This window comes from Varroa jacobsoni, unplaced genomic scaffold, assembly GCF_002532875.2.
Source record: "Varroa jacobsoni isolate VJ856 unplaced genomic scaffold, vjacob_1.0 scaffold_885, whole genome shotgun sequence".
NCBI classification, from domain to species: Eukaryota; Metazoa; Arthropoda; class Arachnida; order Mesostigmata; family Varroidae; genus Varroa; species Varroa jacobsoni.
In genome coordinates, this window is record NW_019213787.1 from 230,112 (window position 1) to 254,198 (window position 24,087).

Genomic DNA, 24,087 nt, shown 5'->3' on the forward strand with positions numbered 1-24,087 from the left:
TGACTTTGCGGAACCCAAAAATGTGTTGTGTTACTCAAAAAGGTACTCAAAAATAGCAAATTTACCGAAAAATTTTTTAAAGCACTTGTACACATTTTCGGGCAAGAGTTCAAAGAAAAACTTCGGAAGAAAGTCAAGACATTGAATAAAGGAGTTAATCTGCGATGCCTCTGATGAAATATTAAAGGTAACGTTACACAATTCTAAATTTTTATTTAATCAATATTTATGAAAAATGTAGTTGTACTAGTCATACACAACCGTAAAATTTTTTAGCATTAACAGAGGTGCCCAGTGACTGCTACATGCGTTTCCACCACTTATTAACGTAAACCTCTTAGTATTAAATGTCTACAGAAATCTCAAGAGATTGGATTAGTACACTCAGCGTTTGTAATTAACGACGAAGTCATTCTTATCCTTCAAAGTTTCAAAAATTTGGCTTTATAGCTGAAATAAAAAACTAAAAGCCAAAATTATAGTTGAAGTCTGTTCAACTTTGTTTATTCTAAATTTAGTATACATTCTATATAAGTCTAGCTAACGCATGGACATGGCCTTAGAATCAGATATTAGAAAGATATTAGACAATTGAAGACATACACGTGAAAATGCGTCACATTAGTCCCTATTAGGATACGAAACCAATGCTGAGAATATTGTAATATAACATTCCAAAACTATCCTGGTTCAGTTAAGAGAAATACTGATAAGCAAAAGCAGGCTTATTTAAGTGAAAACATTCACATATATTTTACCATAGATTTTATTTTTACTCTGGATCTACACTCTGTCTTTCTCCCGAGATATATATATATATATGTATATACGTATATGTGTATATATATATATATATATATATATATATATATATATATATATATACGTGTATATATATACATATCTAATCATTAAAAAATTTGGATAATAAAATATATGAGGAGTTATAGGAATTGGTTTTATCAGGGGAACTATCAATATAGTTTCTTTTCTGTGTTATTTCGTGTCATAATTCGTATGAATATTATTATTATAATTATTCTATTCTAATTATTTTTGTCCAGCAGTTTATTTTTCTGCATGTGCCGTAGGTGTTCACGCTAATAATCACATTATTAGTATAATTGTCTTTTGTTACTATGGTAATATTAGTTATTGGGTTAATATCTGTTGCCGTTGCAGCTCTTTCCTCCTTCCGCTTGGTTTGTAAGCTCGTATGCTGCTGCCGCTGCCTGTACCGCCGTTTTCTTAACTTATCTCCTGCTATTTATCATAACAGGCATAGTCAGTACTATCGTTACTGACGTTATTATTACCATTATTTTCTTGTTCTTTATCTTCGTCAAATATAATCCTTTGGTAGAACTGTTATATTCATGTCTTTTAATTGATTTTTCGTACGAAATACTTTGGTTTACTTTTGTGTATTCCTCATTTTCCGCGGTCTTTCGTCTGTCTTCACCTCGATTTATTTATTTGTTGCATTCACCAGTACCTTTCATCTCTTCCAGGAATCATTAAGAGCTAATTATTAGAATAGCAATATCAATAAAACTCTCTCATGTTAGGCTCACTGCAAGCAACCAACGGACATTTTTTGAAAATGATTTCTGTTATTATTTTCCCTTACGTTTATATTGAGGGCTTATATATATATACATATATATGTATATGTATATCTCTTAGATGTTACTTTCTCGTTGATGGCATGTTTATATGTCTTTATGCTCCATTGCTATAGGAGGCAAATAAGCATTTGAGACGTTTCCGCACTTTTGATTTTTCTCCTTTCGTCATTGCACCTACATGCCCACATATAATCATGCCAAATGAATTTTTTTGTTCGTCTTTAATGGAGCCAGATATTACGATATTAATTCATAATAATTAATGAAGTATAAGATAATGTCATTAAGGAGTTGCGCTAGTGATGGTGCACGTCTATGAGAGCCGTGTTAGCCCAATAACGCGAACTTGTTCGTAATACATGGAATCATTGATCGGGTCTTATTAAGCTAACGCCCTATTTTCTCATCAGTAGGCTGAGTGAAATTGGATGACGATAGTATAGCTACGTTGTTACTAATGTTACGTATTTATCAATAACTAACAATGTGACACGAGTCGTCGTATTAATTATTATATTTTCGTATTTGACTGCTTCCTTCATTTTAGCACTCTAAACATAGACATATTTCCTCAATATTCATGTTAATCTGATGGTATGGTTAGTGTTTTTTTCGTAAAGACGGTTATTTCTACTAGACAGTTCACATATCGCTATTGTCGCGTCGCGTCGCGTTTTGTTTGTCAATGTCAATTGATACTTGGGACAAGAAGCAGTGAAAGCTTCTTATCTCATCTATGCGCTGTATGTAGCTACGTTTCGCAATGGAGACGCATGTTTTCCAGTGAGAGCTAGTAAGCATGGCGAGCGCAAGGTTTTTTCACCTTTTGAGCAGACGACAAAAGGCCTACATCAGAATCACGAAACACCCGCCTTCTCCCACCTAACACGATTAGTGTTATTAACTATTACTGTTATTCGTTCATGTGGTTGGATTAACTTTTGTAATAATTGAGTCATTATACTTAATACACACAACCCTAAAAATAAAATTGGGATATTGAGCACAAAGGCCGATGCGTCGGTCGCGCCGTCGCATTTTCACATGGCAATAATATGATCGGCTTCTATTAGTTATTATGTATACGTGTGTGTGTGTGTGTGTGTGTGTGTTATACGTGTTGCCCGTTTCCGCGTTGGTTTTTTTGTTTAGTGTGTGTGTGAGCGTGAGTGTGTGTGTGAGTGTATGATTACTGATTAGACAGACAGCTTGTGTTCACACGATCCTTCATTAGTGAACTAACCTGTATATGTTTGTGAATCTGGCCGTTTTCCTTAAACGATCACATCGATCCATGCCTTACTCTAAACTTTTACGGTATTTAGCAAGGTAATAATAGATTTGTCATACATCCTTAATCGAATATGATTTTTCCAATTGTGTTACATACACTGTCTTTTGGTTTAGAATCAAGTCAAATTCCTTATTTTTACCACACTCTATTATTCAGTCCGCAGCATGATGCGTTTGTGTACTCGTGTATTTAGCTAAAAAGTCAAATTATAACACTTGTCATTTCTGGTAGCTAAGTACGTTCTTCTTGTCCGCTGGCGAAAAGCAGAGAAGGAGGAATGTGAACCCTCCTCTTGGTCTCTCAATTCTAACAATTGGAAAAAACATCAATAGAGGCAATCACTTTCACTTTTATTGCGACTTATTATGATATTGAGTATAATAGTCATGACGATAATTATGGCTTGAAAAACAAGAAATACTGCTATGATAATAATGATTATGACTATTCATATTATGTCGTGAGACAAACTCAGTGAGCATCGTAGCGACGCAGCTTCGGGTAAGCTTAACAGATGCGACCATTGTTGTTTTCATCACGCCTACAGGTCTCGCAGCTATAGTCACTTGTTTTAAACCTGATGTCACCTCATGCTTTAACCGATTCAGTACTTATTATCTTTACGGTCTCGAATGCTAGTACGGAGTAACTAATGCCTAAGCTTTTCTTTTTATTCGAGCATACGGACACTTCCTTGTACAACTTCGTGTTACGGAATCGTCTACCTTCTACTCGGATAAATTTTGTAACAGCGAAAATGTAACAGGTAAATTTACCACCGTGATCTCTGATTTGTGATGTATATATGTACAAACAGCGTGAGAAACAAGCCCTTTAGCTGTCACGCAACGTTACAGGGATTTCCATAGCAACGAGCCGTTTTTTTTATTGTTACTATCTTAGTATCCCATGATATTTCATATCAGTTTTTAGTGTATATTATTGATATTTTTTTAGCTCTGTGAACAACGTTGTGCAGGTTTGTTGTTCATACCCATGAGGATTACGGCAGCATGGACTATAGTTTTCAGTTTAATTACAGTCAATGGGGAGCCGACTGAATAGTGCGATTCACCATATAGTCCTACTGGCGCGCTATATATCAACTATAATACGATACTACAATATCCACCACTACGCAATTTGATAATTATTTTATTTTGTCTCAGTTCGTGGTATGCTTTCATTACCATAAATCGATAATTTGCCGCTGTCATCGGCTCTGACCCGTTCACTTTCCTTTTCTCCATTTTTATTGCTTGCTGTTGTTTCTCTTAACATTTTTGTCTCCTGCATTTATTGTTACTTCTATCTATATACCTTCGTTGTTGTTTGTCTGTCCGTGTATGTATTAATCCTCTGTGTGGTGACAATTATTCAGGACCACGCGTTAGACATCGGTTTGCATATTTCGTATGGTGTTGCTATGTGATCATATATATATATATATATGTATATATAGACGCTTTAAGGAGCTAGCCCTCCACGTGTCTGGCATTTTCATCAGTGTAGTTGAATTTAAATCTGCTATGTATTTAAAACAGCCCCACGCATAGTTCTCACAAAAAATTGAGTTATTTCCAAATACATATTACGTGTCGGCATTGTGTCCATGGCAGTTACCGTTCCACCGCTTCCGCTTGACTCGCGTATGAACAGAGCGGATAGTTTTTTTCCCATAGAAAAATTAAAGGAAGTTTATCCTGGATGCGTATAGAATGTTTAATAGAGATATACTTTTTTTTACGTGCATTACACTTTCCGCCTGTATTGGTGATGCCAACCTGGTCAGCTATTCGACAGTTACTCTGCACATAAACCACACAGGAGTATGGTTTGTGAACAGTTCCTTTATAAACGAGTACAACAGCTAACAGATGTCATCGGTGAGTGCTCCTGTTGCGTGCGAACGAGGACGCCATAACTATAATTTAATCAGAAATCGATTTAGTACGCTGCTAGAAGGAAAGTGAGGTGCAATACATTTAAACAGCTGACCATTTGTTGCTAGCGCATATAAATACAGCCGTGTGAACTATTGCTGGACAATTCACTCGAGCGCATTATTTAAAATTTAGAAATTATATTACGATAAACCTACGTTAAAATGCAGGTAGTTTAGCTAAGAGACCTTTAGCGAGAATATCTATGTTCATAAACAGACGTAGAAAGGCGGTTAGAAGATTACAAGACCGTATGCATGGTTGCTTAAAACGTCGGCGGTTAAACCTAAAAAATGTAACTTACTATAAAATGTATTAGTCCAGGAAAATAACTGCAATCTTATCGCATTGACTTCAGGCATTATCAGACCCATCATCAAAATCACACATCCAATTCAAAGCAAAAAGATGCAATGCTTTATTTATCTTTTTTTATCGTTATTATCCGTATACTACTCCATCGTCAATATGTTTGGACTAAATATCAAAATAGAGCCTTTAAATACATAGGAATCTTTCTGTGGTGGATCATCGTTATTTATATCAGTATTATAATTATTTTCTGATATTGGCTATAATTGTAGTAGTAATAATAATAATATTTATCTTCAATTTTTTTTCTATCTGTTTTAGTTGTGTCTGTGTAATGGTATATACCGTCGTGTGATAGTAGTTGCGTGTTCAGCGTGCTGTGTATTTTTGTTTTGTATATAGGCTGTAATTTTTGTGATGGTGGACTCAATAATCATTTAAAAAGCCACGCTTTTCAACATCTCAGATACGTTTTTTCGGCCGACAGTTATTGACGCGTACAGTTATTGCTTGTAAAACATGAGCGCACGTCCCCGGCCAATGTACAAGACGAAAATCTGTGCCCTCCATTGTCATCCGTTTTGTGTCTTTGGTGTCTCTCTCTCTCTCTCTCTCGTCAGTGTCGTTAGTGTGCTGTCACTCTGTTAAAATCACATATTTCGATCATCGTCGTTGGTGCTCGTTGCAGAGTCATCATCACAGAGGCTACACAGCGGCCATTCCAAAGAGCTTCGACTCTCTTATTTTTGATCTTCTGTAGATTGATTATTGTACAGCCCTGCATACCTTGATAATTAGAACTGTATTATATATACCTCCGTGGCTAAAGGTAATGACAACAATAATTATTATGTGAACTGTTGTAACTGTAATAATATAATTATAATAATTACTATCTTCAGTCGTTAATAAATCGCGCGGGTAATGTGATGGTAGAGATGCCGTCGTGGGTAGACAAGGTTCGTAATACAGGACACCTTCACTATAGGTTTTTCCTTTTATTATTATAGGTATATTATTATTATTATTATAAAATTCGTTCAGTTGCCGTGTGAGTAAGTAGTGCTCTAAATGTTACTTTCTTTGTTGCTGCCTCTCACCATTTTTATATTTTCCGCTGCCTCTTCTATATATATGTATGTATATACATATATATATATATAGCATTTTAACTTCATAAAGTTTGCTGTTCTTTTTTCTATTATATAAAGATTTAAATAATCTTTAGATGATGGTTGAAAATGATCTCAATTCATATATATATATATATATATATATATATATAATTATCAGCGACCTAACTTTATTTTTTAATTAAGCCCCTATTTTTATACCTCATTCTCTCTCTATACTTCCATCAGTCTATTCGACTTAATATTTGCCTTATCTCACTGTCTCGTTTAATGTCGTCTTTCGCTTATCAACATTTGAGTAGTTAATACCGTACTATTATTATTATTATTTTTTAGTCTTATCGTTTCTATCAGATGTCTCCATATTGAGGTGTATTGGTTTTTATGCTTTAACAATTATATCTCGAACTTCCGGCTCATTCTTTTTCGCCTTTCTTTTCTATGCCGTTAGAATGCCATACACTCTTAAAAGATCGCAGGCACAATCAGTTCTCCCAATTCGTCGTCCTATATGACCGATGTCATATAATCATCATCATTATAGAGGCCATCAGCCACGTCTCTCTTTATCAATCACCGAAAAACAATTTTAGCATTGTATTATTCCCAATACAGCCTTTCTCACTTATTAACATTTTTGTGGTCTGATCGGTGTCAACTAATTATAATAGATTATTAACGAACGCTTCCATTATATGGATATAAGAAAAATAAAGTATTTCTTGCTGATCTGCCTGGTATTTTGTGTACCCTGTTGCAAGAGCGGCGATGAAACGTCTAAAAGATGATCTTGAAATATACTAGTGATGATGATCTTCCCCTCTGAACACATCCATTCCATTTATTCATCTCCCATTCGTCGCTGACTGCATCTGTTCACAGTTCTTCTCTGCCATTCTTTCGCTTATCGTTGTTGTTGTTGTTGTTGACAGTATTTTTATTAATGTCATAATGGTAATAATAATAATTATGAATGTTATAGTTTTCTTCACGTTTATGAATATGTACCAAGGCTTAAAAGAAAAAAATTTAAAAGCAGTTATTAATATGACAAACAGTTGTAGGTGTAGCCAACTCCTTCTTTAAGTCGTACCTCATCTTGTACTTTTACAGTCCCTTCGGATGACCCTTCAGCTTTTTCCTCAACACGTCTGCTGCGGCTGCTGCCGCAGCTGCTTGTCACATCGGTGGTATTATTGAAGGTGTGAGAAAATGTATGCCTATAATAATATAATATAGTAGTTGTATGTACCTGTTTTTTGATTTGTTGTGAAGTGTGTAAACTTCTGCATGTGTGCCGTCTGTCTGAATTTTTTTTTATGTGTGTGTGTGTGTATCAATGTCAGTGTTATATATATATGTGTGTGTCAATCGATGGGTGTTTGAAGTAATTCTGTGTGATGCATCGTTCGGTCTTCCGATGCGTCTCTTTTAATAATAATGATATATTTGCATGCTCCTCTACATCCGTTTTCACTTTATCATCGCACATATATTCTCTTCCGCGTCTCATCTTTCAAGATACATTTACCTGGGTCTATTATAACCTTAGTTACCTAACAACGACACGTCGATAATAATGTGTCACGCGGTCCATAGAAAGATTATATATATATATATATATATATATATATATATATATATATATATATATACCATTGTTATGTTCATTATTATTTACGCATCCATATCATACTTGTTGCAATATTAATTTTTATTTTTATAATCAGTATTGCGTTAAACCTTCGTAATCATCATGTATTATTTTTCATCCTCGGTATAACCGGCGCTTGCTTTATCAGAATCAATTCTTGGTAAACCAGGCATTTATGTTTTATTATCATCTCTCTTATTTTCATTATTATCGGCGGCTTTTTGGCGCCACCGGCCACCAGTTTTGTCTGTCTGTCTGTCTGTCTGTCTCCTTCCCTCGAATGGTTGTCGTTGTTGCCGTTGCAGTCGCCGTCTTAGAAGTAACAGCACCTCAGTAGGACTCGTTTATTGGCTAACTCGACCACATTAAGTTACCCCATGATGATGAAAAATGATTCCTATTCTTTGAATGCCAAAAAAAAGGCCTTCTGTGATAGCTTGTGTAATAAGGTAATAAAGCAATAACCACGCAGAAAAAGAATCTGGTGCTCCAGGTAACCTCACGGCATTTTCCCTACTGCTTTGTGTGGATGTTTAGATCTGAAAGCAATAATAATATTCGTAAGTGTACTAAGACATAAATTCAATTCAATGAAATGATGTAAGGCAAAAGCAATACGATGATCAATCGAGGCCACTTTCACTCGATGGGATAAGTTCAGACAAGCCAAATAACGTTACATGAACGTACTTATGCATCTCGTATGTGTGAATAAAAATCTTATTCAAGATCGTCGATCCTTTGACAGTAAAATGGCTGGTAAGATCAGTGAATCGTCTGTTTCTGCAGAATGAAACATAGAAAAGAGCTGCGCCAGCGCTGAATGCCCAACGGGTGTTGTGCACAAATGTGTGTTTGAGGACGTGTGGCACGCTTAATAACTTCATTAATAGACCTCTCAGGTGCAATAATTAAAGTATAGTAATTTCTATGCTAGAAATAGCTAAGACGAACGATGATGCTTTGATGGTATTCATTGGCGCAAATAATATCACTGCATATGATCGTCATTCTCAATCATTCCTGTCATCATACACATCACAGCCCAGGTTTGGTTTATGATTCACTGATACGTGTGCTTTATTGGTTAGTACGGCTGCTATATTTTAGGCTAAATGAAATAAGGGTGTCACGCTTCATAAACATTGGAAAGACCAGAGGAGTAAGATAAGCTTTGTGTCTATTGACAAAAAAAGAGTTAAAGTTGATCATGCCCGGATATAGACCTCGTTAGCCAAGTCCGTCTTCTTATATGCTTGACAGGACGATCTGTGGCAAGACATGTGCTGGTTGCGTCCCAAGTGCATTTACTGTTAGTAATAACAATAATAATAATGTGTATCTGTACTTGTAATCACTAGTGTCAGTCATATGGGCCGGCACAAACAATGCGATCCGTCGTAGGGTGGAAATTCAGTCCGGCACTTCGGCTTTAAAAGGCCGAAGGTAGGAGCCTAACTCGTGCTTGCGGTGTCGGATCTTGTGTTTGTCGCGAGTAGCCACAGAAAATTCGCCTGTTAGTTCTTGAAGACATCACCTATACGTGATTTAGTTGTTTATGAGTGATTAAGTTTTATTTACTCTTTAGTCACAGGTTTCATCAAAAAAACGCGGTTGTGTCTGATGTTTTTCGTTTTATATTTTGCCATGTTCATCCAATAACTTATTCACCTCTACAGAAAAGCAAAGCCATTAACGAACAAAATCCCTTGCCAATTTTCGATTTGCGCAAAATTTTGTAATTATGGCACTGGTCAGCTTCACATGTCACATATATTCCTTCTGATATAGTCACGTAAAATACATGACCTATATTTTACATTTTATAACTGCAGAATGATTCTAATACCAAAATTATTTTTATAATAGATAAGAGTACCATGGGAAGGAATATCATTTAAATATGTTTGTTACTATCAAATACGCAGTAATTGGTTGTAGCTTCTCGTCGTCCTTTCCGGACGTTAAGCATAGACACTAGCACAGCATAAGAACACATAATAGAAGAACTGAACTGCTACATTCGCAGGCTTCTTCCTGTTTTGCTCGATCACCTATTGCGTCATTCTTTGACACAGGGCTTGTTGTTGCGGTCATTGTTTATTTTATATAATATTATAGTCGCTCACCTTTGTATTATTATTACCGTTATCGCCATTAATATGGATTTCCTTTCCTTCGTCTATATAAATCTCTATATATATAGTCAGAGTCAACGTACTGAGATCCAGGAAGGTAGGCGACCGACGAGATGGTAAAATTGTTATTGCTGGCGGCTTATTTGAAACGGGAACGGGTCCACATGCGAAATAAACAGGGAAAACTGTGTCAACCTGTTTCGACAAAACAATGACTTCGTCGATTAGTACTATATGCTATTCCATATTGTTTTTACTTTTCTGTACTTGCTAGATTGCTAAGTGACACACAATGGAATAAAAATGGGGGTGAGCTTCGATGGTTTCATCTGAACCAAAGTGTTTTGCCCCTAGACGCATGGGAGCCCATACAGGTCCCCAGCTCGACGGTCGCCGATAACAGAAACATGCATACTTAGACACACATACGTGCATCACCATGTACACGATATAACTTTTGGGATGGCGGCAACGACGACGACGACGACGACGACGACACAGGGCAAAGTGGTGGAGGTGAGGGTGGACGCATTTAGTCCATCTGTATACCCACTGCACTGTACCTCTAGGCTATGTATAGCTAACAGTGGCTGCGCAGGACAGCGGAGCACTATCAGCAACGGTATGAGGCAACGCACATTCGTTCTTGTTTCGTCACGCCCGTGTCTGTTTTTAAACTCTTTTCCATTACGTCAGTTAATAAATCATATTTATAGCAATCAAGTACAACAATATAATTATATGATTACACATCATTCACATATCCATGTATATATATATGTACACACACTGTCGAACTACTGTTTCACTGCTTGCGTATACGTAATTTGGACTTACGTAGCAATATCCGAAAGTAAAACGCAGTGCGCTCAATGTGTGCACAACACATTACTCAGTCTCAGTTCCTTCCTAACGTATAATTTTGTTTACATGCTTCCTGTATTGTATATTCTTCACTTACGTTCTTATATATATATATATATATATATATATATATATATTTTGCTTTTCTACGTTATATATCTTTGCTTTTTATATCGTCTGCTAGTTGGCGCCCTCAATAGCTAGTTTGCACGATCGAGCAATCGATTCGCTCAGCTACGCCAGTCAGTGCGGCCCCTTGTGTAAATTCAAATAAAACACTAGATATTCGTTCATAGACCACCATAGATGCTGTTATTGTTATGATGTTGTTGTTACGGTAATAATGATACGTCCACCTTTCCTTTCTAGAGGGGGAACATCCTAGTCACAATTTGCGCGACCTTTTCATGTTAGTTAGACTCGGTGGGCTACCTCTGGAGCGATATCGTGAGTGCCAATGTGGAAACAAAGTTCGACCACCCTGGCAGGCCAATAATGATGATGATAAATTATAACTTTTGGCTAACGTGTGTTCTGTATGAGTTGACAGGATGATCTACTAGTCGTAGTTGAAACATCAGCCTCTCATCGTGTTCAACGCTACCTTCCATTATATAGACAGATTCTGATTCAGAACGGTAAATTTAATTTTGATTAGATGATAATGTTTACCTAGAAGGTGTTGATATGGTTACTAGGTCTATGGCCAAACTCTTACATACCGTATCATACGGTACGTAATGGGGCCTCACGTGACGGCGTCCCAAATCCTTACTGCATGCTATAGCCACAGCAGTGGTTTGTGTAAAAGTTATTGTTTTTCGCAAAACATCATCGTCGCAAATGAACATAGCGTTCTATATAGAGCTATCATACATACAGTATAATAATAATGTGATAATGGCAAATTGATATTAGCAGCAATTGTTGTCATAGTAATGTAAGAAAGTAGTATAGAAAAGTATTAATTATTCATAGTTATCGGTAATATTATTGTTGTTGTTACAATAAGAACTCTTCCATTTGCACGAAGTACTTGTTTAGGCCGGCTGCGTTTTGTCCACCAGCCAGTTTTCAGCTCTTCGTTCGTTCGTTCGTTCGTTCGTTCGCGAACTCCTTCACCTTGCCGCCTTACCCGTTTGCCCCTCACCTCCCCACCTCTTGTCTTACTGTATCATTATAGATTTGTATTGTTTATATATCTATATATAGTAATGGCTGGTCGGGTGGATGTCAGTGGGTAGTTAAACGGACGATAATCGGGGTGGAAGTGAGATAGAATAGAGAGAGGCGCCTAAACTTGCCACCGATAGTCTAGATAAATACGCGAATTCATCTCTCATGTCCACCACTCACATCAGAGTGAATATCTATGATCGGCGTCATCATTATTACTGTCATTAGTAGTATGAACATCGTTCCAACTCTAGACATCATCATGTATTGAATGAAGCTTATTACGGTGTTTTGTGTATGTATATATATATATATATATATATATGTATTTTTAGGTCAGACACAGGTTGCTCATGGTGTTTCTAAGTGCTATGTGTTTTCTATTGCTGCCTATCGCTGGCGCCCCAATCCGTCGCACCTTTTAAGATGTCGTAGTACGACACTTGTAGTACGCTTCAACACCAATCATTATTCATTACTGTATCTGTGTTATATAGTTTTTTCGTGAACATGCAGACATAGCCCGTCTCTATAATAAACTATCATTCCTCGGTAGCATTATAGTCATCATCACACCTTTTTTTATCGCCGTTCCCGCACAGTTAATGTTCATGTAAATTCGCAACCATTTCATAGAACTGTTGCAACTTAGAGCGCTTTCCTTTTCGTCTATGAATAACTATACAATAAAATGAGTGCATAGATAATTGTCCACTCTGTAACAATTCTTAGATATGGAGGACACTTCTAAAGAAATGCCTTTTCTTTTTTCCTCGTCTGTCTTTCCCGTGTTTTCTCCCAGTTTTTATTTTCTTGGCTTGTAAGGACGATGGCTTATTTTACTGCGGTGACAGCAAGGAGATCAGCCGTTGCGATTGCTGCCTTTATAACTCTAAATATGAATTATGTGTTTTTTGTTAAAAATTATTTCGCCGCCTATAATTATGTCTTTCTCAGGCAATGTATCTCTTCCCCCCTCCCCTCCCCTCCCCTCCCCTCCCCCCTCCCCTCCCCCGCGCCTCCGGGCTAGTGGGTAGTGATTAGCCATCACGCCGTGCATCACATCACAACAGACATTGCGTTGCGACGCAGAGTTCCATGGCATAGCATCGCATACATGGCTTAACATGGCTCAGGGTTCCTTTTCAGTTCCTTACATCGATATCACCAATGCAGCCGCCCGTCTTATAGATCACGTGTCGAGCGTACTGGACTCGCAGGCACAGTCAAACAGAAGTAGGTAGATCCGGTCATCTGACATGTTTTTTCCATTTTGATGTCCCATCACCATCATGTTTATCTCGTATATGGATATTTATTATATATATTTTTGTTATTATTGGTGTTTTTCTTCATATTGAAGCTTTATGCTCATAATAATTATAGTAATATGTAGTAGTCGTATCTGTCTTAAGTCATCGTTGCATACCTTGCAAACCACCAAGTCATAGAGATCAAAGTTAACGTGAGACAGCATGCCGTCATGATCATCATCATCGCCATGTTGATCTTTAGACTCTAAGAGTGGTAAGCAGAACTGAGCAATGTTTAGGTCCACGTTTCTGTCATCTTTCCGCTTCTTCATGGCAACCTCAAAATCAGCAGATCCCGGTCAGCTTCCGACTGAGCTTAATCGAATTAAATTCAGTTCAATTGCATCTATAAAACGCCATGGCGATCAAAAGATAACCGGAGGCCCAACAATAACTAATCCAACGGTACATTTGACAGCTTCCATGAAAAATCTACTGGCAAATGTAAGTTTCGTCAACCGGGATTGACCCGGTAGGCGAACAAAACAGGTCTACAATAAACTATGCATGACATTAATGACACGCAAAAGAGTGTTCAGCTGTTATGAAATTTAATCATAGTTATTGTTAGTAACAGAAATGGTAATAATTATAGTAATGAGAGTGAGAAGCGGTCTATACATGTTTGCAGGTACCCAGGACGGTGTCGTTTTCGAAGCGGTTTTTCTGAGAAGCTATCCGCCTGTTCCGAAGTGGTCACATGTATTGCTGGATAATGCAGGCCATCTCTGCAAGAGCTAGCTAGACACTGTAGCCTCTACGTTCGATTCCCGCGAAACGCCAAATGAGATATAGCAATCGATTAATACGGGAACATAAATGGTAGGGGCAAAGTGTAAAGGTAGAACTGTCATCCTTGAACGTATCATCAAATTTTTATATGAGGATCGTTCATCTCAATGAGGCTGTTAGGTGAAAACGGAATGGGCTATGATTGCACGGCGGGTATGGTAAGGCAGGACGACAAGACTTGGACAACTAGGTAGTATCATACTAATAATAATAACAATGTTGGGAAGACGTCAAGCTTTATATATCTGTTTGTCATAAACGATAGCCAAAGAAAATATTTAGAGGGGCAAGCGACAATGCGGCAAAAGCTAGACTTGAGAATGCATTAATTAACGGAAGTATATGACTATGAAGGTGCTTATATATACTTTTTTTCTCTCGGCTTAGAGAGAGATCGAGAGAGAGAAAGAGAAAGAGCGCGGGGGGAGGGGGGGGGGGAAGAGAGAGAAATATGAACAGTTATGAGATAACTATGATTAAGATACGATTATTGTTACAGTACATTATACAATTTAAAGTAAACCGAGTAATTGGTTTCTATTGCGTAGAAAAAGAAAAAGTGTGTCTTCCTAGGCGTATAATGGAGGCGTATTGGGCAGTACTGGAAATACCACTTCGATAGTATTGGGTTGTTGTTTTTTTGGAGCAAAGCTACATTGTAACAGGCAAGACACTCATAACTTGTGGACAAGTCCTACAATGAGCCTCGTTACATATCTAGCTATAGCACGAATGGAGGGACGTAATAATACCTTGAAATAAAAACAGTAATAAAATAATATTACTAAATAATGTGCAGTTATAAAAATCCTCTGTGACAGTTGTCATTGCTAGAGAACGCGCCAATTTATCTGACTCTATATCTGTCGCGTTATTATTAGTACGTAAGATATAGTATGACCTCAATATATATATATATATATATGTGTATAGTACTAATAATAATAGTCATCTTCATTTTAGTTTGACGAGTTACGTTTCGGCGAATTCTCTATTATATTCAACAATATGATAGGGCTGTATTAGATAATCAATAAAAATGGAGAGCATCACGGATGGCGTCACAGCCCATGGTCGTCCTCGTTGACATCCGTTATACCTCTTCAAGTGGCTTGAACGACCTGAGCTGTAGCATTAGCATACATTTTCCAATTGATGTCACGCGTCACGACGAGATTCGTAAATAGCAGCCATGCTTGTTACACGAGCGACGGCAGAATTGCTTTGTCTATTTTTTATCAGCTTAACTAACACTTGTGGCATGCCATTATCTTTAGGGAGAGATCCGGTATAAAGGCAAAGATGGTAGTGGAAGATATCTAGAGCTGCTGAGATTAGAAACTGATCATCAAAACTAGCATGTCAGACTTGTTCCGTCAATGTGTTAAAATGTTGGCCACTTCATCTTTCTTCACGACAAAGTGTCAACTTTCCCTTATCTTTCCTCTCTGTGCTTCTATCACTTTCTCATCGATCCTTCTTCGTCGTCCCATTTCTTCTTCGTATCGCCCTGTCGTTCATCTCCTCTTTTGACGATCACTAATATACAAACATCAGTATCTATAATAGTGGTTTTCCTTTCAGTTCTTCTCAACCAATCAGTAAAGACCCTCAAAGTCTTTGTTCTGATGCCAGAGCCTGTATTTATCGATGTATGCGATGCGTGTTTTGTGTGTCACTATTTCTGTCATATCCGATCGTTTCCAATTACATAAGTAGTGATCCACGACGTTAAAATGTGTTTTTCCGGATTGATTTTCCTGTTATCGCACAACATACGTTTAGCCACACAGTAACACAGGAGGTGGCAAGTTGTGACCGGCTTTCTTTTTCATGCACTCACAATATAATTCATAGTAATCTATTATTTCTTTCTAATATATAGTTATCTTTGATTTCCTATTGTTGTATTTTCATATATATATATATATATGTACGTATATATATATATATATATATATATATATATATACGTATATATATGTATCTTTGTTTGTTGTGTCGAAGAGATTCATTTCTATATTTCACCTTTTGCATTTTTGTCTCTCTTTTTTCTTTCTTCGCATAGAATTAATATATAGATATATCAGCCTCTTGTTACTGTTGCTATTTTGTATTCTCTCCTTATATCATTAATAATATCTCTTATATAGAATATATTATTAAAATAGAATAACTAAAATAGGAATACTACAAAATTGACAATGACAATATATGATCAGTAGGTTATGGGTGTTCAGGTTGTTTTGTTGCTTACAGTTGTTGTCATTTTTTAGTTGTCGGTGTCGGTGACGGTAGCGGCGAACACGATACCAGTAGTCATTATGTAATTGATGCTCTTTGTATTTGGTTGTTTTCCCTATTGTTGAAGTTACCATGATTACTTCAAATAGCCTCACGAGACGCCATACTCATCGGGATCGTCTGGGGCAAGCTAGTTGTGACGTACGCGTAGTCTTGACTGTGTCTCTAAGTAAATGAAATTCCCCTTTTGGTCTGCTGTCGTTTGTAAAGCCCATCAGCTCTCTACGTGTTTTTTTCTTTGTTGTGATGGTGTCATTCTTTTTGCAAACAACGCTGGGCACACTGCTGCTGCTGCTGCTGCTGCTGCTGCTGCTGCTGCTGTTGTTGTTGTTACTGTTATGTCCACATGAGTCCCCTTGACCGAAACAGTACACAACGTTATCATTGCCATTTGCTGCTCTATCTTCACGATACGTATCGGCCGTTGGGTCACCTTTAAACACTGAACACGCATCCCAATTACGTAAATTATTCATCATCATCATCATCAGCATAAACACCGTAGACGTTGTCTTCTGTGCCTACTTCGTTTTTAAACTTCGTGCTTTTTACTGCTAATTTAATCCTGTAGTGCTCTTCTCTATAGTCCTCTTTCATACGCACTCATGTACACATACACACGCACCGCGAGTTAGATGTTTGCACACGATTGTTACACATTTCCTTCGATTCAATAAGCCGTATGTTTTTGCAGATGATGTTTAGTTTGTATTCACTCTGGCGTATACATCACACTTTCTGTTTTTGATGTCGCTGTTGTTACGGTTTATTACGCATCTTCCTCTTAATTTTCACCGTAATGCGCATCATCGTATATATATATATATATATATGAATATATCATGTGTGGTTAATGTGCGTGTGTGCGTGCTTCTGTGTACTCTCTGTGTGCCCATCAATATTTTTAATGAGAATGTTTTGAAAAAATATTATTGTGAATTATTATAATTATTATTACTCCAGCACCTGCCTCTTTCACTTATATATATATATATATATATATATATATATGTATATATATATATATATATATATATATAGATGGGTATATGTGTGACTGTGTGTATCTATATTCTTGTATGGATGCGTATGTTTTAATCAATATTGTGACACCTTATTGTTATATATATATATATCACGCTAACGAGTCGATCAGTCGCCTGCTAAGTATCTTACTTCTTTTTCTGACATTTAACGGCGACAGTCATATTTATAATATAATCATATTGTTGTTATTGTCATAGTGTTATTACCGTTGTACAGTAATATAATAATAAGAATAATAATAATAAGGTTGTCAAATCCATAAATCGGAGTTATCTTTCTCTCTGTATCACCGTTATTCGTATATCGTCGCGTCAGTTTTGCTCAGTAGTCAAATATAATCAAATGCTACTATTACTCATGATGTTATTAGATCGGTGGATCTCCATCGAAGGCGTTTCAAATATTTTTTTGCTTTTTGACGGCTGTAGGTATAGCTGGTATACATTTGTCAACAGTTGCTTTTTGCTAGCCCCTCGTTACACTCATCATCATCATCATCATCACCATCACCATCATCATCATCATCATGATCATCGGCATCAGCATCGCTGGTTCACCGCGGGAAGAGAAGTTCCTTCAGCAGAGAGTGACCACCGAGCGCGGCGGAGCGCGGAGATCTGACTTAGCTGTTATAATAAAGGATAAGCAGCTGTCCACGTGCTCGTGCTAATTTCTATGCCAATATTGTTGCAGGTGCTGCATGCTCTGACAGGGAAGTTTCCGTATGTTTCTGCTGCTATTTTGTTATCTTGGGGGAATAGGGGTGGCAGTGGCAACAGGCGGGCACCACACGCCGGTGTCTGTGCCCGCTTGTGTTTACTTTCCTGCTGTTTATTTGCTCATATCCTAATTGTAGATTCGTACGGCCTGTGAGCAATGCTGGTGGCACACGGGGCAATCAGGCTTGGCTGACGCGACGACACGGTTGGCACACTCAAGACAGAAGAGGTTGTGTCCGCAAGGTACAAGAGCGGCCACCACCTCAGACTCGAAGCAAACCACGCACTCACGTCCCATATTGTTGGCCCCCGCACTCAAACCGCCAACGCCCCCAACCTGAGCGACAGCGCTACCAGCCAAGGGTCCCTTGTTACCGGTTCCACGTCCTGCTGATCCAAGAGAATCAGTAGGTGACACTCGGTCCGTACTCCCTCCGCTGCCACTACCGACTGGCCCGTAGCGGAAAAAATCCAATGAGCCTTCATTCGATGACTGGCTGCCACCAGACGAATGACTCGTCGAGTGGCCGCCGATCGAGGACGCCAGTCGGTGATGCTGCTGCTGCTGCTGTTGTGGTTGATGATGCTGCTGTTGATGGTGATGGTGATGATGATGATGATGATGACCATGATTATGCGCTTGTTGCTGTTGGGCGTGTTGTTGCTGTTGATGATGGTGTTGCTGGGGGCCGCCCGTGCCTCCGTTGCCTCCCGCCAGCTCCGATGGCCACACGGGCGAACCTAGCGAGTCGAATGGCGATTCCTCTTCGTGTGCTACCGAGTCGAACAATGACATGGACATTGACATTGGGTAGAGCTTTGAGGGGAACGGAAATCCACACACCGTAGCACTATTGTTGCCTACTGAATTTCCACCGCCACTGCCTCCCCCACAAACGTTGCTGTCAGAACGTTGGGGCATTAATGCTGACCCGAATGGGGCGAAGACAGGATCCTGCACCGACACCAGGGCATCAAGCGAGTGTCCGAGACCCTGTCCGGTGCTTCCCATATTTCCATGGTGACCCCGTAGTGATCCAAGTGTACCTCCAAAAGGGCCTCCGGCGTTCAGTTCATCATCGGTGGCGCCTCCTGACGATCCGATTGAACCATGGTCGGTCGTCGTCAAACTTCCCCCGGTACGCATAGCGATATGGGCCTCAATCTCCTTGCGAGCTGTCTCGACATTCTCCGGCAAGCCGGTCACCTCAAAGACAGGTTCCTTCTCGCGCGACGGTGTCACAATATACGTATTAGTCTGTTGTTGGATGCGCTTAATCGTGGCGCCCTTTGGTCCAACAACCAGTCCAACGACACGATACGGCACTCGTACCTCAATCGTTGTTTGACCTGCAAATTCAGCCCGAAAATACGCAAAAATAACATACATACGTCATAGGATTTTCTCTAAATAAGCATATCCAAATTCCAGAAATATATGTCACATACACTATACATTGATAGCAATAAGCACCTGCTATAAAAACGTATATCATTATCTATTATGATGCATGAAACGTCATGATATAATTTCCGATACAATTTAACAAATAAGCTGAGAACGAATGAACTCTGAAAACGTTTGCTCATTTCAGTCAACCAGAAAGCGAAGTCGGCCCTGCTCAATTTAGCGGAAATGACAAGAAAACATTCAATAAGGCTTAGCTACTAAATCATCAGAAGACCAAACGCTTGCGAAAGTGAACGGGATCTCCAGTATCGGCGTTTATAAGCCCAAGATTTATAGTATGGCTCGAGGAGTTTAAAGTTCTCGTTGCGGAAATGGCCATGTATTGCATCGAGTACAGACAGGTGTTTAAACGAAAGTGGCCCACTTATGGTACGATGGCGAAAGTCGGACGGGAGGCGGAACTTTGCACTCATTTTCTTCCGGGGGAAATAAGGTTTTTCTGTCGCGACGACTACAAGGCATAGGAGTGAATTCTTATGCTGAAATAATTTTCCAGTCTGTTTCGTGCGTAATTAGTCGTTAAAACTGGTACGCGCATGATAGGAACGCGCATAGACTGAAGGCCGAACGTCTGTTACTATATCTATAACGAGGAGATATCACCAAGCCGATACGATGAGGGCAAATTCTATTAGATGCAAAGTGTCGAAGGTATCTGAGAAACCGAAGTCATTTACCGGAGCCGGGAATACCGCCGTCCACTACGCAGACGCGTAAAAACCTTTAGTGACCTCATCGCATCGATTATAGCACAAAAAAAGTCCAGCCTTCGACAGTCGCCGTTATTACCGGATTCAAGAATGTGACGGTTTCTTGTAAACGGCACGCTGCGCCATGTAGGATATCTTCGCTGCTTTTTCTACTGGCCAAACCTTTGGAGCTCTCAACTTACAGTGCAGCGCCTCTTAACAGAAGTTGTTGGCAGAACAAAGTTCCGGTACCGCACGAAGTTTTGGGCGACGAAACACGTAGGACATTTAGGTACGTAGTAGGGAAGGCTACTGGCGCACCAATATCAGGTTTGACAGTCATCTATCCAGTGTTTGCACAATGTGAGAGATCCGAGCACAAGCAAAGCCACTGAAATACAGGAATTGCCCTTGAGAATAGTAAATCCAGAGCTAAGCAGTAAAAGAAACACTTTAGGTCTTACCGAGAGCTTAGATAGCGTGAAACAGTAGTACCCGTGGTCATCTAACGTATCCTGAAAATTCAGCAACATCGCCTTGTTCAGAAGCTCTATCAACATCGAGCCGTGAGCGCGTGCCTGTATCGAGACCAGCAACAGCTGTTTCAAAAAAATTAATATGGTGCTCGCAGGCAGAGTGCATCACGCACTAGAAATTTGTCGCAGAGGGCCAACACGACCGTCAGCAGCAATTGCTGCAATTTGCTACTCCCCACAATTGATGCCCCTCTTCACAATACCCTAATCCGAATATTGCCAATGCCAGGAACGGGAAAACTAGCTGCTCACTCGTTTCCTGGCTTTTAGGTTACCTTATTTGTATTAACTTAGCACCATCGCCGCCGCGGAGACGGCAGATCTATAAGTCCCCGCATGTTGTGAGCATCCACATCATGTATTAGCAATTATTTGACAAGAAACTTCCCACTGTTTTTTTTTTTGTATGGACCCTCGCGGAACAGCAGATTTGAAGGGTTGTTGATACTGCTTACTTAATATGTCCTATTACCTACTTTAGCAGGTCATCTGTGCTAATTGTCTACAGACGTCCGATAAGATACCACCGACAATTTTTTCTTCTATTCGTAAATGCTGCTGACAGATGACAGTAAGGCGTCCGGTTTGACACTAACAGCTTTGACGCCGCACGTTAGTTCACCAAGCACACCTCTGTGCATATAGCCAATACGCGACACATAGGATTTTGTATGCATACGCAAACTGCTGTAGGTATATATAAGCGCTCGGGTCTACGCGTCGTTGTCGGGGACCCAACTTCAGTAAACAGGAACAGCAAGATAACATGCAATCTATATTTGCCTTCTGGATTCGGCCCCATTTCGGAAAATGAGTGCTGTTTAAACGCACCCTCAGCTTCTTCTTTTAGGAGAACAATGCAATCGTAAGCAATACTATTTTGCTACGCATAATTAATCCCGGGTGTGCATCTGTAATTAGCTCGGTAATAACTTGGACGCTCAGCTTACCCTGATTGCAATTATTTAATACATAGTACGTCATATTTTACAAGTTACTTATCTGTGCTATTATAAATAGGCGACGCTTTAGATACGCGCATATTAAAACTAAATGATTTAGTGTTTGTAGTAAGCGAAGTTCAACGACCACACTTGTTTCCGACATGCGTTGTAGCAATGAAATCATAAGTACGGGATATGCGCTATAACAGTTCATGTTGTCTTCTCAGCCACCGCTTAATCAAAACAACTAGCGTTTGGGAGCGTCAGCATCCTGAAGTACACTCGATAACCAGCTGGAATACGAATACAGGGTAGCTAATCTCACGGAAAGCGTCTCGAAAACAAATATCGGAAGATACCGACCTGACGCTACTTACATTATTCGGTAATACCCCCCCCCCCCCCCGCCCTTTTCGATAGTGATCGATTGATCGCGAGGTCTCGAGCTTGACTACTACATCTATATTCGCGTTACCATTACGGATTGTCTTCTTAAAACGTCATTTTTTTTACGTCGGTGCATTATGACACAATGTGTATATTTATAATAAATGCGGGCTAGAGGAAGCCTAGCATACTTGTTAGGGCAGTCACAGCTTCGGCTTTTCAGTGTTGGTTTTTTTAGGGACTTAATGGATTGTTACAATGTTGAATACTGCCCACAAGCTCGCGTTTGTATCAGCAGTTCTACTCTGTACTGCTAACCCAGCAGCACTAGCAGTTGTAACGGGTCCGATGCCGTTTTTTAAACCAGACTCAAACTCGGCCAGATGCTGATGATGATCAGTAAGAAACGAGTGCCCTTGGGCGGCTGCCGGCAGAGCTAAAGCACGCCTGCTCACTCCCCTATTTCTTTCGCTGTGATATGCATATATAGCGAGCAGCTAGCTCGAGCTAAATGTTTCATGTGCGTTAGGCATTCCGTCAGAGTGCTAACTCCCAGCACGAAGTGTCTATTGCCGCATTCGAACCCAGACCACCACGTATCCCTCGTATTTATCGGGGCAAACACGTTACTCACTACGCAATCGCGAAGACAGCCAGCTAGAGCTTAGCGGGCGGGCGGGAAGGCTAGCTGAGCGACTCTCTGGCTCACTCACTGCTATATATAGATGCATTGATGTTCGTGGCTGCCTGATTGGCTGGCTAGCTGGTCGGCCGGCCGGCCGGCCGGCTGATCAGCAGACGACCCGGCCTTATGGCGGCTGCTACCTAGTTGCCTGTCTGGATAGCTGCTAGCTGTAGCTATAGTATTGGTGGTGGCAGTGATGCCACCCCAGAGACGGACTATTATGAAACGCAGGGCGTAGATAGGCAACGAAGGTGAGGCAGGAGGGATGGCTCAGAACAGCTTTAGCGAGCGAGCGAGAATCGTGTCCTCGGACAAGAGTTAACGACGCTGAGAGAAAGATCTGTTACACTTTCAAAGTGTAAGGACCTTCGCCGTGCTGAAAAATTATTGCACTTTTGGTTATTGACACGTACGTTGCGTACAAGTAGCAGAACGCTAAGGAACCAATTGACTTGTAGATAGGCTTATAATGAAGATAGAAGAAAACTAATTGCACATCTTTATGCAACGCTCCAGAACAACCTCGGTTTAGTTCAAGTTTTTTCTTGTTCTTCCAGATTCGAAATGCGGCGGAAAAGGCGCCAAAGTCATGGGTTGACACTCCTTTCTTTCGGGCAACGATAAGCTGAACTAATAAAGTAGCGTCGGCCATGAATAACGTACTAGAATGCGTGTAACACGATGCTTTTGTCGTTCGATAAAACCCACTTGGCCAGCGTCCTTTTTCAGGCCCGTACTTAAGAGGTTCGTAGTGGCAGCATCAGCCAAGAAACGGCTTAGTCTCTTCCTTGCTTCTTTCTATTTTCTGTTGCACATCGTGTGCAGAATGCCGCAGTGTAATGCAGTAATACGAAGAGATTCAGTTGAATTCCAAATAGATCATTCGAAGACTCTTCACCCACCAGGGACCATATGCCACACCCTGGCCTTTTTGCTGCCCCGGAACCTAATGCGCTGACACTAGTATACGGGAAATATACACACAGTTGTGCTAGTTAAACAGACAACACACAACTCCATATAAATAAATAGCTCAGTAAGTGAAGAGGTTATTATTA

At 39.5% G+C, this 24,087-nt stretch overlaps 2 protein-coding genes across 7 annotated transcripts in view; one reads left to right on the forward strand and one right to left on the reverse strand.

Annotated features, from left to right (window-relative positions):
- The first annotated feature begins 3,551 nt into the window (after positions 1 to 3,551).
- Positions 3,552 to 15,057, forward strand: LOC111264690 (uncharacterized). 4 transcript variants are annotated; one of them, XR_015312761.1, is made up of 4 exons: positions 3,552 to 3,688; positions 7,424 to 11,604; positions 13,292 to 13,378; positions 13,748 to 15,057. XR_015312761.1 is itself a non-coding variant. In XM_086970154.1 (3 exons), the coding sequence occupies exons 1-3, from the start codon at positions 13,270 to 13,272 to the stop codon at positions 14,123 to 14,125; spliced, it is 303 nt and encodes a 100-aa protein (XP_086826280.1). In that variant the 5' UTR covers positions 13,157 to 13,269; the 3' UTR covers positions 14,126 to 15,057. The 4 variants fall into 4 exon arrangements, 2 of the variants coding, with proteins under 2 accessions (XP_086826280.1, XP_086826281.1); XR_015312760.1 differs by having other exon boundaries at positions 3,599 to 3,688; positions 4,715 to 11,604; XM_086970154.1 differs by lacking the exons at positions 3,552 to 3,688; positions 7,424 to 11,604 and having other exon boundaries at positions 13,157 to 13,378; positions 13,745 to 13,899; positions 14,087 to 15,057.
- An 807-nt stretch (positions 15,058 to 15,864) lies between these two features.
- The window catches only part of LOC111264692 (RNA-binding protein MEX3B), a 34,461-nt gene continuing 26,238 nt past the window's right edge, over positions 15,865 to 24,087 (reverse strand). For all 3 annotated transcript variants that reach the window (XM_086970153.1, XM_022840779.2, XM_022840780.2), the window contains one exon: positions 15,865 to 19,667. In XM_086970153.1, the coding sequence (XP_086826279.1) occupies positions 18,445 to 19,667 (1,223 nt within the window). In that variant the 3' untranslated portion in view covers positions 15,865 to 18,444. The remainder of the gene's footprint in view (positions 19,668 to 24,087) is intronic.

Bases quoted from the DNA above. Each gene is read 5' to 3' on its own strand.
- LOC111264690 (XM_086970154.1), top strand. From the start codon at position 13,270: ATGGCTCAGGGTTCCTTTTCAGTTCCTTACATCGATATCACCAATGCA. The intron at 13,379-13,744 runs GTAGGTAGATCC...CCTCAAAATCAG, and splicing joins GCAGGCACAGTCAAACAGAA to CAGATCCCGGTCAGCTTCCG. The intron at 13,900-14,086 runs GTAAGTTTCGTC...ACATGTTTGCAG, and splicing joins TGAAAAATCTACTGGCAAAT to GTACCCAGGACGGTGTCGTT.